Here is a 14,876-nt window from a genome sequence, read left to right as displayed (position 1 = left end):
TGAGAGTGACTGAGTGAGACACAGTGACCCCCCCCCCCCTGTGTGGAGTGAGAGTGACCGAGTGAGACACAGTGACCCCCCCCTGTGTAGAGTGAGAGTGACTGAGTGAGGCACAGTGACCCCCCCTGTGTGAGTGACTGAGTGAGACACAGTGACCCCCCCTGTGTGGAGTGAGAGTGACTGAGTGAGACACAGTGACCCCCCCCCCCCCCCTGTGTGGAGTGAGAGTGACTGAGTGAGACACAGTGACCCCCCTTGTGTGGAGTGAGAGTGACTGAGTGAGACACAGTGACCCCCCTTGTGTGGAGTGAGAGTGACTGAGTGAGACACAGTGACCCCCCCCCCCTGTGTGGAGTGAGAGTGACTGAGTGAGACACAGTGACCCCCCCTGTGTGGAGTGAGAGTGACTGAGTGAGACACAGTGACCCCCCTCCCCCTGTGTGGAGTGAGAGTGACTGAGTGATACACAGTGACCCCCCTCCCCCTGTGTGGAGTGAGAGTGACTGAGTGAGACACAGTGACCCCCCCTGTGTGGAGTGAGAGTGACTGAGTGAGACACAGTGACCCCTACCCCTGTGTGGAGTGTGAGTGACTGAGTGAGACACAGTGACCCCCCCTGTGTGGGGTGAGAGTGACTGAGTGAGACACAATGACCCCCCTGTGTGGAGTGAGAGTGACTGAGTGAGACACAGTGACCCCCCCCCTGTGTGGAGTGAGAGTGACTGAGTGAGACACAGTGACCCCCCCTGTGTGGAGTGAGAGTGACTGAGTGAGACACAGTGACCCCCCCTGTGTGAGTGACTGACTGAGACACAGTGACCCCCCCTGTGTGGAGTGTGAGTGACTGAGTGAGACACAGTGACCCCCCCCCCGTGTGGAGTGAGAGTGACTGAGACACAGTGACCCACCCTGTGTGGAGTGAGAGTGACTGAGTGAGACACAGTGACCCCCCCCTGTGTGGAGTGAGAGTGACTGAGTGAAACACAGTGACCCCCCCTGTATGGAGTGAGAGTGACTGAGTGAGACACAGTGACCCCCCCTGTGTGGAGTGAGAGTGACTGAGTGAGACACAGTGACCCCCCCTGTGTGGAGTGAGAGTGACTGAGTGAGTCACAGTGACCCCCCCTGTGTGGAGTGAGAGTGACTGAGTGAGACACAGTGACCCCCCTGTGTGGAGTGTGAGTGACTGAGTGAGACACAGTGATCCCCCCTGTGTGGAGTGAGAGTGACTGAGTGAGACACAGTGACCCCCCCTGCGTGGAGTGAGAGTGACTGAGTGAGACACAGTGACCCCCCCTGTGTGAGTGACTGAGTGAGACACAGTGACCCCCCCTGTGTGAGTGACTGAGTGAGAAACAGTGACCCCCCCGTGTGGAGTGAGAGTGACTGAGTGAGACACAGTGACCCCCCCCGTGTGGAGTGAGAGTGACTGAGTGAGACACAGTGACCCCCCTGTGTGGAGTGAGAGTGACTGAGTGAGACACAGTGACCCCCGCCCCGTGTGGAGTGAGAGTGACTGAGTGAGACACAGTGACCCCCCCTGTGTGGAGTGAGAGTGACTGAGTGAGACACAGTGACCCCCGCCCCGTGTGGAGTGAGAGTGACTGAGTGAGACACAGTGACCCCCCCTGTGTGGAGTGAGAGTGACTGAGTGAGACACAGTGACCCCCGCCCCGTGTGGAGTGAGAGTGACTGAGTGAGACACAGTGACCCCCCCTGTGTGGAGTGAGAGTGACTGAGTGAGACACAGTGACCCCCCCTGTGTGGAGTGAGAGTGACTGAGTGAGACACAGTGACCCCCCCCCCTGTGTGGAGTGAGAGTGACTGAGTGAGACACAGTGACCCCCCCCCCTGTGTGAGTGACTGAGTGAGACACAGTGACCCCCCCCCGTGTGGTGTGAGAGTGACTGAGTGAGACAGTGACCCCCCCCCTGTGGAGTGAGAGTGACTGAGTGAGACACAGTGACCCCCCCCCCCCCTGTGTGGAGTGAGAGTGACTGAGTGAGACACAGTGACCCCCCCTGTGTTGAGTGAGAGTGACTGAGTGAGACACAGTGACCCCCCTTGTGTGGAGTGAGAGTGACTGAGTGATACACAGTGACCCCCCCCCCTGTGTGGAGTGAGAGTGACTGAGTGAGACACAGTGACCCCCCTCCCCCTTGTGTGGAGTGAGAGTGACTGAGTGAGACACAGTGACCCCCCCCCTGTGTGGAGTGAGAGTGACTGAGTGAGACACAGTGACCCCCCCTGTGTGGAGTGAGAGTGACTGAGTGAGACACAGTGACCCCCCCTGTGTGAGTGACTGAGTGAGACACAGTGACCCCCCCTGTGTGGAGTGTGAGTGACTGAGTGAGACACAGTGACCCCCCCCCCGTGTGGAGTGAGAGTGACTGAGACACAGTGACCCACCCTGTGTGGAGTGAGAGTGACTGAGTGAGACACAGTGACCCCCCCCCTGTGTGGAGTGAGAGTGACTGAGTGAAACACAGTGACCCCCCCTGTATGGAGTGAGAGTGACTGAGTGAGACACAGTGACCCCCCCTGTGTGGAGTGAGAGTGACTGAGTGAGACACAGTGACCCCCCCTGTGTGGAGTGAGAGTGACTGAGTGAGTCACAGTGACCCCCCCTGTGTGGAGTGAGAGTGACTGAGTGAGACACAGTGACCCCCCTGTGTGGAGTGTGAGTGACTGAGTGAGACACAGTGACCCCCCCTGTGTGGAGTGAGAGTGACTGAGTGAGACACAGTGACCCCCCCTGCGTGGAGTGAGAGTGACTGAGTGAGACACAGTGACCCCCCCTGTGTGAGTGACTGAGTGAGACACAGTGACCCCCCCTGTGTGAGTGACTGAGTGAGAAACAGTGACCCCCCCGTGTGGAGTGAGAGTGACTGAGTGAGACACAGTGACCCCCCCTGTGTGGAGTGAGAGTGACTGAGTGAGACACAGTGACCCCCCCTGTGTGAGTGTGAGTGACTGAGTGAGACACAGTGCCCCCCCCCGTGTGGAGTGTGAGTGACTGAGTGAGACACAGTGACCCCCGCCCCTGTGTGGAGTGAGAGTGACTGAGTGAGACACAGTGACCCCCCCTGTGTGGAGTGAGAGTGACTGAGTGAGACACAGTGACCCCTCCCCCCGTGTGGAGTGAGAGTGACTGAGTGAGACACAGTGACCCCCCCTGTGTGGAGTGAGAGTGACTGAGTGAGACACAGTGACCCCCCCTGTGTGGAGTGAGAGTGACTGAGTGAGACACAGTGACCCCCCCCCCCTGTGTGGAGTGAGAGTGACTGAGTGAGACACAGTGACCCCCCCCCCCTGTGTGAGTGACTGAGTGAGACACAGTGACCCCCCCCCCGTGTGGTGTGAGAGTGACTGAGTGAGACACAGTGACCCCCCCCCCCTGTGGAGTGAGAGTGACTGAGTGAGACACAGTGACCCCCCCCCCCCTGTGTGGAGTGAGAGTGACTGAGTGAGACACAGTGACCCCCCCTGTGTGGAGTGAGAGTGACTGAGTGAGACACAGTGACCCCCCCCCCTGTGTGGAGTGTGAGTGACTGAGTGAGACACAGTGACCCCCCCTGTGTGAGTGACTGAGTGAGACACAGTGACCCCCCCTGTGTGGAGTGAGAGTGACTGAGTGAGACACAGTGACCCCCCCCCTGTGTGGAGTGAGAGTGACTGAGTGAGACACAGTGACCCCCCCTGTGTGAGTGACTGAGTGAGACACAGTGACCCCCCCTGTGTGGAGTGAGAGTGACTGAGTGAGACACAGTGACCCCCCCTGTGTGAGTGTGAGTGACTGAGTGAGACACAGTGCCCCCCCCCCCGTGTGGAGTGTGAGTGACTGAGTGAGACACAGTGACCCCCGCCCCTGTGTGGAGTGAGAGTGACTGAGTGAGACACAGTGACCCCCCCTGTGTGGAGTGAGAGTGACTGAGTGAGACACAGTGACCCCTCCCCCCGTGTGGAGTGAGAGTGACTGAGTGAGACACAGTGACCCCCCCTGTGTGGAGTGAGAGTGACTGAGTGAGACACAGTGACCCCCCCTGTGTGGAGTGAGAGTGACTGAGTGAGACACAGTGACCCCCCCCCTGTGTGGAGTGAGAGTGACTGAGACACAGTGACCCCCCCCCCTGTGTGAGTGACTGAGTGAGACACAGTGACCCCCCCCCCCGTGTGGTGTGAGAGTGACTGAGTGAGACACAGTGACCCCCCCCCTGTATGGAGTGAGAGTGACTGAGTGAGACACAGTGACCCCCCCTGTGTGGAGTGAGAGTGACTGAGTGAGACACAGTGACCCCCCCTGTGTGGAGTGAGAGTGACTGAGTGAGACACAGTGACCCCCCCTGTGTGAGTGTGAGTGACTGAGTGAGACACAGTGCCCCCCCCCCGTGTGGAGTGTGAGTGACTGAGTGAGACACAGTGACCCCCGCCCCTGTGTGGAGTGAGAGTGACTGAGTGAGACACAGTGACCCCCCCTGTGTGGAGTGAGAGTGACTGAGTGAGACACAGTGACCCCTCCCCCCGTGTGGAGTGAGAGTGACTGAGTGAGACACAGTGACCCCCCCTGTGTGGAGTGAGAGTGACTGAGTGAGACACAGTGACCCCCCCTGTGTGGAGTGAGAGTGACTGAGTGAGACACAGTGACCCCCCCCCTGTGTGGAGTGAGAGTGACTGAGACACAGTGACCCCCCCCCCTGTGTGAGTGACTGAGTGAGACACAGTGACCCCCCCCCCGTGTGGTGTGAGAGTGACTGAGTGAGACACAGTGACCCCCCCACTGTGGAGTGAGAGTGACTGAGTGAGACACAGTGACCCCCCCCCCTGCGTGGAGTGAGAGTGACTGAGTGAGACACAGTGACCCCCCCTGTGTGGAGTGAGAGTGACTGAGTGAGACACAGTGACCCCCCTTGTGTGGAGTGAGAGTGACTGAGTGAGACACAGTGACCCCCCCCCCCCCTGTGTGGAGTGAGAGTGACTGAGTGAGACACAGTGACCCCCCTCCCCCTTGTGTGGAGTGAGAGTGACTGAGTGAGACACAGTGACCCCCCCCCTGTATGGAGTGAGAGTGACTGAGTGAGACACAGTGACCCCCCCTGTGTGGAGTGAGAGTGACTGAGTGAGACACAGTGACCCCCCCCCCTGTGTGGAGTGTGAGTGACTGAGTGAGACACAGTGACCCCCCCTGTGTGAGTGACTGAGTGAGACACAGTGACCCCCCCTGTGTGGAGTGAGAGTGACTGAGTGAGACACAGTGACCCCCCCCCTGTGTGGAGTGAGAGTGACTGAGTGAGACACAGTGACCCCCCCTGTGTGAGTGACTGAGTGAGACACAGTGACCCCCCCTGTGTGGAGTGAGAGTGACTGAGTGAGACACAGTGACCCCCCCTGTGTGGAGTGACTGAGTGACTGAGTGAGACACAGTGACCCCCCCCCCCCGTGTGGAGTGAGAGTGACTGAGTGAGACACAGTGACCCCCCCCCCCCCTGTATGGAGTGAGAGTGACTGAGCGAGACACAGTGACCCCCCTGTGTGGAGTGTGAGTGACTGAGTGAGACAGAGTGACCCCCCCTGTGTGGAGTCAGAGTGACTGAGTGAGACACAGTGACCCCCCCCTGTGTGGAGTCAGAGTGACTGAGTGAGACACAGTGACCCCCCCCTGTGTGGAGTGAGAGTGACTGAGTGAGACACAGTGACCCCCCTGTGTGGAGTGTGAGTGACTGAGTGAGACACAGTGACCCCCCCTGTGTGGAGTGAGAGTGACTGAGTGAGACACAGTGACCCCCCCTGTGTGGAGTGAGAGTGACTGAGTGAGACACAGTGACCCCCCCCTGTGTGGAGTGAGAGTGACTGAGTGAGACACAGTGACCCCCCCTGTGTGGAGTGAGAGTGACTGAGTGAGACACAGTGACCCCCCCCCCCCCTGTGTGGAGTGTGAGTGACTGAGTGAGACACAGTGACCCCCCCTGTGTGAGTGACTGAGTGAGACACAGTGACCCCCCCCCCCCTGTGTGGAGTGAGTGACTGAGTGAGACACAGTGACCCCCCCCCTGTGGAGTGAGAGTGACTGAGTGAGACACAGTGACCCCCCCCTGTGTGGTGTGAGAGTGACTGAGTGAGACACAGTGACCCCCCCCCTGTGGAGTGAGAGTGACTGAGTGAGACACAGTGACCCCCCCCTGTGTGGTGTGAGAGTGACTGAGTGAGACACAGTGACCCCCCCCCCCCTGTGTGGTGTGAGAGTGACTGAGTGAGACACAGTGACCCCCCCGCTGTGTGGAGTGAGAGTGACTGAGTGAGACACAGTGACCCCCCCCCCCTGTGTGGAGTGAGAGTGACTGAGTGAGACACAGTGACCCCCCCTGTGTGGAGTGAGAGTGACTGAGTGAGACACAGTGACCCCCCCCCCCCTGTGTGGAGTGAGAGTGACTGAGTGAGACACAGTGACCCCCCCTGTGTGGAGTGAGAGTGACTGAGTGAGACACAGTGACCCCCCCGCTGTGTGGAGTGAGAGTGACTGAGTGAGACACAGTGACCCCCCTGTGTGGAGTGAGAGTGACTGAGTGAGACACAGTGACCCCCCTGTGTGGAGTGTGAGTGATTGGAGGAGCTAGACCGATCTATTTTTAATGGATCCAGTATAACCGAGCCTGCCTGCTGCTGACTACGGCACTCCCAGCAGTAGCGGCAGCAACAGCAGTAGCAGCAACAATAACAACAATAGCTACAACAATAACAACAGCAAACAGCAGCAACAGCAGGAACGTCCGTGCTATCTCCGAGCTGCTTTGCCCCGAGCGTGTGGAGGAGAAGGCTGAGGAGGTTTAGACGAGGAGGGAAATACTTGTGGTGCGTATGCCGCGTGTGTGTGTACTGTACGCGCTGCGTGTGTACTGTACGTGCTGCGTGTGTGTGCACTGTACGTGCTGCGCGCGTGTACTGTACGTGCTGCGTGTGTGTACTGTACGTGCTGCGTGTGTGAACTGTACGCGCCGTGTGTGTACTGTACGTGCTGCGTGTGTGTACTGTACTTGCTGCGTGTGTGAACTGTACGCGTCGTGTGTGTGTGAACTGTACGTGCTGTGTGTGTACTGTCGCGTGCTGTGTGTTTATGCTGTGGGGTGTTCGCTGCGTACTCTGTGTTTGCTGTATATGGATGATGTGTGGACTGTATGTATGTACGCATGCTGTGTGTATGTATGTACGCATGCTGTGTGTGTGTACGCACACACTACACAGTGTAACATTGTGTGTGTGTGTGCTATACACACTGTGCATATGCTGGATGTATTGAGTACTGCATTGTTCTGTGTGAACTCTCAAAGCTGGGTCTGTGATGTGTGTACTGTGTGTATGTATCCATGCTGTGTGTGTATGTATGTACACACAGATGTGTGTATGTATGCACACACACACGACATGCATACTATAAACAGCACGCACAGTGTACATACACAGCATGTGCTGTGTGAACTCTCAAAGCTGGGTGTGTGATGTGTGTACTGTGTGTATGTATCCATGCTGTGTGTATATATACACACACACACACAGCTGTGTATGTATGCACACACACAACATGTGCCATGTGTATGTGTACGTACAGTACTGCACGTGGCGCGCTGTATACGCTGTAGTGTATACAGTACTGTAGCTATTGTCAAGCTATGCGTGTTGCTGCTGTGATCTTGTCTTTGCTGTTGCAGTCATTGTGCACAAGGCTTCAATGTACATTTGATGTCGTTGCTACTGCTGCTGTTGTCTGTGCCTGGTTCTGATGATTTTACGGTACCTTGCCATGTATTCCTGCTGTCGCTACTGCTGTCTCCCTGGCTGTTGCTTGTATTCTGCTGTATCTCGTTCCAGCTGTCTTGCGCGCTACCGATTCGCCTTCCTGTTACCCCTTGGTGTCACCTCCCCTAATGTCACCTCTCTTGGTGTCACCTCCCTGATGTCACCTCTCTTGATGTCACCTCTCTTGGTATCACCTCCCCTGATGTCACCTCCCCTGGTGTCACCTCCCCTGGTGTCACCTCCCCTGATGTCACCTCCCCTGGTGTCACCTCCCCTGGTGTCATCTCCCCTAATGTCACTCCCCTGGTGTCACCTCCCCTGATGTCACCTCCCCTGGTGTCACCTCCCCTGGTGTCACCTCCCCTGGTGTCACCTCCCCTAATGTCACTCCCCTGGTGTCACCTCCCCTGATGTCACCTCCCTTGATGTCACCTCCCCTGGTGTCACTCCCCTGATGTCACCTCCCCTGGTGTCACCTCCCTGATGTCACCTCCCTGATGTCACCTCCCTTGGTGTCACCTCTCTTGGTGTCACCTCCCCTGGTGTCACCTCTCTTGGTGTCACCTCTCTTGATGTCACCTCCCCTGGTGTCACTCCCCTGATGTCACCTCCCCTGATGTCACCTCCCCTGATGTCACTCCCCTGATGTCACCTCCCCTGGTGTCACCTCCCTGATGTCACCTCTCTTGGTGTCACCTCCCCTGATGTCACCTCCCCTGATGTCACCTCCCCTGATGTCACCTCCCCTGGTGTCACCTCCCTAATGTCACCTCTCTTGGTGTCACCTCCCCTGATGTCACCTCCCTTGATGTCACCTCTCTTGGTGTCACCTCCCCTGGTGTCACTCCCCTGATGTCACCTCCCCTGATGTCACCTCCCCTGATGTCACCTCCCTGATGTCACCTCCTTGATGTCACCTCTCTTGGTGTCACCTCTCTTGGTGTCACGTCCCTGATGTCACGTCTCTTGGTGTCACCTCCCTTGAGGTCACCTCCCTGATGTCACCTCCCTGATGTCACCTCCCCTGGTGTCACCTCTCTTGATGTCACCTCCTTGATGTCACCTCTCTTGGTGTCACCTCTCTTGGTGTCACCTCTCTTGATGTCACCTCTCCTGATGTCACCTCCCCTGGTGTCACCTCTCTTGGTGTCACCTCCTTGATGTCACCTCCCCTGATGTCACTTCCCCTGGTGTCACCTCCCTTGGTGTCACTCTTCTGGTGTCACCTCCCCTGATGTCACGTCCCCTGATGTCACCTCCCTGATGTCACCTCCCCTGATGTCACCTCCCCTGATGTCACCTCCCCTGGTGTCACCTCCCTTGATGTCACCTCCCCTGATGTCACCTCCCTGATGTCACCTCCCCTGATGTCACCTCCCCTGGTGTCACCTCTCTTGGTGTCACCTCCCCTGATGTCACCTCTCTGATGTCACCTCTCTTGGTGTCACCTCCCCTGATGTCACCTCCCCTAATGTCACCTCTCTTGGTGTCACCTCCCCTGATGTCACCTCCCCTGATGTCACCTCCCCTGATGTCACCTCTCTTGGTGTCACCTCTCTTGATGTCACCTCCCCTGATGTCACCTCCCCTGATGTCACCTCCCCTGATGTCACCTCCCCTGATGTCACCTCCCCTGATGTCACCTCCCTTGTTGTTTTCATTGCTGGCTTGTCTCCACTGAGGTCAAATTAATGGATGGCAGTGGCAGCTGCTTGCATCTCTCTCCGCCCCCTGTCCCTACAGCCGCCCGTATCACAAATCACCAAAACTCAGTCACCCCACTCAGTCAACCATTGTACAGTCGTATAAATTCCACGTTGCTATGGTGGGGGTTTGCACCTCCTGAAGAATGAAAAAAAAATCAACGTTGAATTGTCACCACGGAGGTGGTGATGATGTTGTGCTGATGCGACCTTCAACCGGTGTGTCAAGTGTTTCTGAACTTGTCACATTGGCTCGTAAACTTGTTCACAAATCTGCACATTTGTTGAGCTCGAGGCAAACATTCTTTACAAAGCGTTGATACAGTATCACTCCAACAAAAACCTTTACCACTCCAGCAAGGGAGGCCAAGAACGCCTAGAGGTCGGAGCGCTGAGCCAACACTTTCGTGTACCACCTGGGTTTCATCCCAGGTTTCAGACACCAGCGGTTAAGCTGGCTTCTCAGGTGTGTTTCAATCAACCAACCTTGATTTTACGTGCCAATTATAGCCCTCAATAAAGTGGGCGTCAGTGGACATTACAGTGGAATGGGAATCATTACAGGGGGCACGGAGCAGCAACAGGGATGAGATAAATAAACCCATCAGCGGCCAACACCGACTGAAGGATCATAAATTGTGAGCACGCGCAAAAATATTTTAATTGAATGTCTCAGCCGGGTCACGAATAACTGCACGCAAAAGCCGTAAATGAAATATGTTTAAATTGCCGTGGCCAAATTCAGGCACTTGAGAATATTAAACCCTCTCAAGGATGCGACAAAACCCATCTTATCGGACAAAAATATCATAGGCCCAAAAAAACACAAGTTTAAAAACACGTGGATTTTTTTTTCTGTTTGTTTGCGTAAAGTGCAAAGGCCCAGTGCTTCTTGTTCATATTTATGTTGGTTTGACAACAGCAGCTGGCCGCATAGTGGAGTGTGCAGTCACGTGTGCCACCAAGTGCGGAGAGATAAAAAGGCCACGTGAAACGTCGGCAAACGGCTGTAAAGGATATTGATCATTACGACAGTCTAGAACCTTAGTGATCTGGATTTAGACAGCTACATTAAAACAAGCAGGTGACAAGCATCCCCAGCAGGTATATGTGAATTGTCCATGTATCGGCATATCAGCGCTAGAAATACAACATTCCATCACTTCAACGGTTAAATCATCACGAGTAAACTAATGGATTAATATGGATGTTTACTTTGGTGATACATGCATTGAATCCACAATTGGATATGTACCATTTGTGCACATATGAAGTAGATATTCTGGCGTTACGTTTAGGCCAATGGAGCAAACGAAACTGTTCAAATGAAAGGTAAAAAAAAACTAAAATCAGACGATGAAAGACTCAATTATTGAATGAACCCGCTATTCTAAATCGTGACGGTTCGTCGAATCGCCTGGGGGAAAGACGTCAATCGTTACGCACCCAGACATTGAGAACGATCAATGATTTGACACATCGATACAAGTCTACCTAATACCCTGCCTCTGCCATCCCCGTTTCCCCGCAGATTCGGAGCGCCGACCTCTACACCCCATCGTCATGCCCTGCGCCTGCCTCTCCTTGCTGCGCATGCGAGAGGTCGCGTCCAGAGTCGTGGCCAAGAGGTTGGCGGCCGTGACCTTCGCCGGGGTCAGGTCGCGTAGCTTTAGCGAGGCCTCTACCGGGGCAAGAGAGACCTCGGAGGTCGTGGGTGACGTCGCCAGTCTGGTCAAAAAGGTGGAGGAGGCGAAGAGGACGCGGAGGAGGAGGGAGGCGGTGGGAGATGGCGCGCACAGCACCTACACGGAGCGATACGTTCCCGTGACGAGGGCCAAGCTCACGTCGATGCTCGCGAAGGTGTGGGCCTACGTCTGTATGTATGTTGAACTTCTTCCGCACCGTACGTAGCCAACTGTGCTAATCGGAGGTGCGGGGGGAAGGGCAACAAAGTAAACACACACAAAAACAATTTTAAGGAAATTATTTTTCAATGTAGTTGATTTAAAAGTGCAAAGCTCCAGTGGCTTCCGAATATCGGAAGGTAGACCGTTCCAGACGGCCGCAGAAGCGTATCTGAAAGTGCGCAATGAGGTGGCCGTCTTTGTTCAATGGCTAGCCAAAATCCACTGCAAGAATGACCACAAATCGCGTGATGATTTTTGCTCCTTGACGAGATCAGCAAAGTAATGTGGTTCATTTGAGCCAAGCACTTTGTGTGTAATCAGTGCGACCTTATAATGTATTCGTTCCGCAATCGGAAGCCAATGCAACTCAGCGATCACTGGACGGACATGGTCGGACCCATTGGCGGAGCCAGTGGGGGGGGGGGATGGGGTGGCACGTGCCCCCCCAGCATTTTGCGACCCCTACTGCCACTGTGTAGCATATTATTACGTGCCAGGGACTCTATGAGATGATAGGACAATAGTCTGCAATAGTCTGAGTCCCATAATTGGCAATAAGTAACGGCAAAGCAGTTATAAGAGACTCACAGAATTGTGCGCAATTGCGTATACAGTCCACGACTTCCCTGAAGGCAAACACCTTCAGCGAGCGCGATGCCGATCACACAACGCGGTTCGAATTCGACCCTCGATCGATGGCTGCGCCATCGCCGCACACGCGCCGAATAAAAAGGCAAGGGACAAGTCCTTGCTTACTAATAACTCCTTGCTTACTAACAACTCCTTACTTACTAACAACTCCTTACTTACGAACAACTCCTCTGTCATTTTTCATTGCTGGAGGGGTTGCCCCCCCCCCCCCCACCTGAAAATCCTGGCTCCGCCATTGGTCATACCTACAGCAGAGGTGGGGAGTATCTTCCTGACGGGGTGGCAGAGGCCTGGGAGAGGGGTGAAAGGAGGGCATTTGCACTCATTCTCTCTCGGCTAAGACGCCTGCAGTGGCGGATAAATGTCGCTTGTGGGCCGTTTAGAATTGGTAGGCCTCACGTGGCCGTGATCCTGTATGAGATACTGCCCCTTGACTTTATTTCATGCGGCCCACTGTTGCATGACGCCTACCACTTCCAAATGTTATGCATCATTGCAAGCATCTCGGCTGCACTGATTGGGTACTAGAGGGAAATTATTTTTGCCTGGATAAACTGGAGTAAACACACTCGGTCACATCTTGCAGTGACAGAAGTGGCTGGTTGCCCGCCATTGGTGTTTTAAAGTCTCATTCGGCCCTCAGGACTAGCTAGATCGAGGGTTTGGTCCAGGCTATCCTGTGCTCTGATTGTCCCCGTGGGCCCCGCGTCGCATTTTGCCATCCTCTCCGGCGCAGGATCTGCCCGAAGGCGAGCGAGAAGACTTCTGGAAGTTCTCCGAGTCCCTGGACTCGGCGCTGCTGCCGTACTATCACACCACACTGGAGGAGATCCAGGTACCAGCACCCAGCCCAGCCCAGCTGCTCCGCGACCAACCCTGCCGCTTAAGCGCACAATGGAGAATGGCTAAACACGTGGATTGGGCTCATGGTCAGAGGTGAAAGCTTGCTGAAGGAATTTCTGTTGATGTTGCTGTGCGTAATGATGCAGCTTGTGATGATGCAGTGTGCGATGATGCTGGCGACGCTGTATGCGATGATGCTGTGTATGATGATCTAAAAAAGGCCACAGATGTGCGCTGGATACATTTTCAGAAGTGAAAGCTTAATGACGGAAGTTCTTGGAGGAAGGATGTTAGGAAAGAGGCGAATGGGTAAATAAATTAAATAACGTGCTGCTTGACAACTTAAAGGAATTAAGGATAAGGATTTGCATTTCTAGGACATGTGCTTAAATGACTTAGCATCTCAAAGCGCCTTACATCACATCCCATCTCAATTATATTGCCATGTGGCAGTCTAGCATTGGGGGGCCCCAGTGGCAGCCATGCCTACGTGGAACAAGGGAGTACGCATCACCGGCCTGCAAATGGGTCATATTCTGGCAGTAAGGGGCGACCCTGCAACGTGGTTTCATCGCTGAAGTTAAAAGTAAGAGAACGATCTTCCTGGTCTCACCTGCTTAAACAAAGTAAACTTGGCAGCTCAAGATCGGACAGGGTGGAGCAGAGTTTGAGCACTCCTGCGCTAGTTAGTGTGCCCTGCTGACGAGAGCCCAGCGCTGTCATCTAGAGCGAGTCGTCGGCACTGCGCTAGAGTGCGTCATTTTGATTCAGGGCGTCTGTAACGGCGTCGTCTATTCTGAAAAAAATTCTAATTAGACAGCTATTTGCGCTGCGTGGAGGGGTCTGCCAACAGAAATATAATATTTATTTATGCTGGAGGAATCCGAGGAGCTATGAAGCTCTTTTTCACAGATGTCCAGTAGGGGCGGTTCAGAGCGCTATTCAGGCCCCGCCGCCACATGGCAGCACAGTATTTCGGCAGTAATGGCAGCGGTGAGTGCTAACTAGGGTGAAACCAGGTGAACAATAGCATACTCATCCTTCCGCTGACGAAAATTTTAATTGAGAGGTCATGGCCTCCGCGATTGAGATTCTGGCATTCTTGTACACGGGAGTGTGGGGAATATGTGACATGTAAAGCACGCTGAGATGGATTCTGCTAAAGGCACGTATTCCACATAAATGAAAAAGTAACGGCCCTGTGGATGATGACCTCTCGGTACAGTGTTGGTCGTGCGAGGTTGATTGACCATACTTCACCACGATGGTCGGTGTGGGTTTCTATAAATGTCAGGGGGAGCCGGGGGGGTGGTGGTGAGTAGGGGGGGGGGGGGGTGGTAGCTTCGCGGTTAGCGCTACGCTGCGCTACGAACCTGGCGACCCAGGTTCGATTCCCGCTCACGGTCAGCACCAGTGACGATTATCTGAACCGGTCCTGGGCCTCCCCTAGGTCGACTCAGCCTCACATGAGTACCTGGTGCGATGTGTGAACATTGCCACTAGGGAGACAAAGGCGGCCGGACGTGGTGTTGGCCACCCACTCCCTCGTGTGCCGTGCCGGCCTTTATAGGTTGCTCGCTAACAGCACTTGCCCCTACAGTCTGTTAAGGCTACACGGGGGATCTTTGTCTTTGTGGTTCTGGCAGAGGAGCTGGGGAGGGGGGTATGACCAGGACCAGTTCAGATATCACTCGCCACTGATGTTAGCCGTGGGTCGGAATTGAACTTAGGTCACCAGGTTCAGAATGCAGGATGCGAACCACTCCGCCGCCGCCACTCCACCCCTTGAGCAAGCTCGGGGCTTAAACCCTCGCAGAATCTTATCCAGGCCATTGGTAGACTGGAGTGGGTGGCACGTGATTAGTAATAGCCACAGCCATAGCGAGGGGTATACTGGATGTGGTGTGCCGGGCCGAAACAAGATATTATTAAAATACAGTGCGTTCATAATCATCCACAGTGTTTGTATATACATTCGTGTTGT

The 14,876-nt window shown here is 54.9% G+C and overlaps 1 protein-coding gene across 3 annotated transcripts in view; it reads left to right on the top strand.

Annotated features, from left to right (window-relative positions):
* The window catches only part of TMEM143 (transmembrane protein 143), a 35,352-nt gene that overhangs the window by 767 nt on the left and 19,709 nt on the right, over positions 1-14,876 (top strand). The window contains exons 1-3 of one of the 3 annotated variants that reach the window (XM_076072388.1): positions 6,238-6,846; positions 11,023-11,351; positions 12,786-12,884. In XM_076072388.1, the coding sequence (XP_075928503.1) occupies positions 11,055-11,351; positions 12,786-12,884 (396 nt within the window). In that variant the 5' untranslated portion in view covers positions 6,238-6,846; positions 11,023-11,054. Of the gene's footprint in view, positions 1-6,237; positions 6,847-11,022; positions 11,352-12,785; positions 12,885-14,876 lie in introns of those variants that run through there. The other 2 variants (XM_032966945.2, XM_076072389.1) reach the window with 2 other exon arrangements.

This window comes from Petromyzon marinus, chromosome 37 (genome assembly GCF_048934315.1).
Source record: "Petromyzon marinus isolate PM22_M1 ecotype Great Lakes invasive population chromosome 37, UKy_Petmar_22M1.pri1.0, whole genome shotgun sequence".
NCBI lineage: Eukaryota > Metazoa > Chordata > Hyperoartia > Petromyzontiformes > Petromyzontidae > Petromyzon > Petromyzon marinus.
This window is presented reverse-complemented; position numbering and strand designations above follow the sequence as displayed.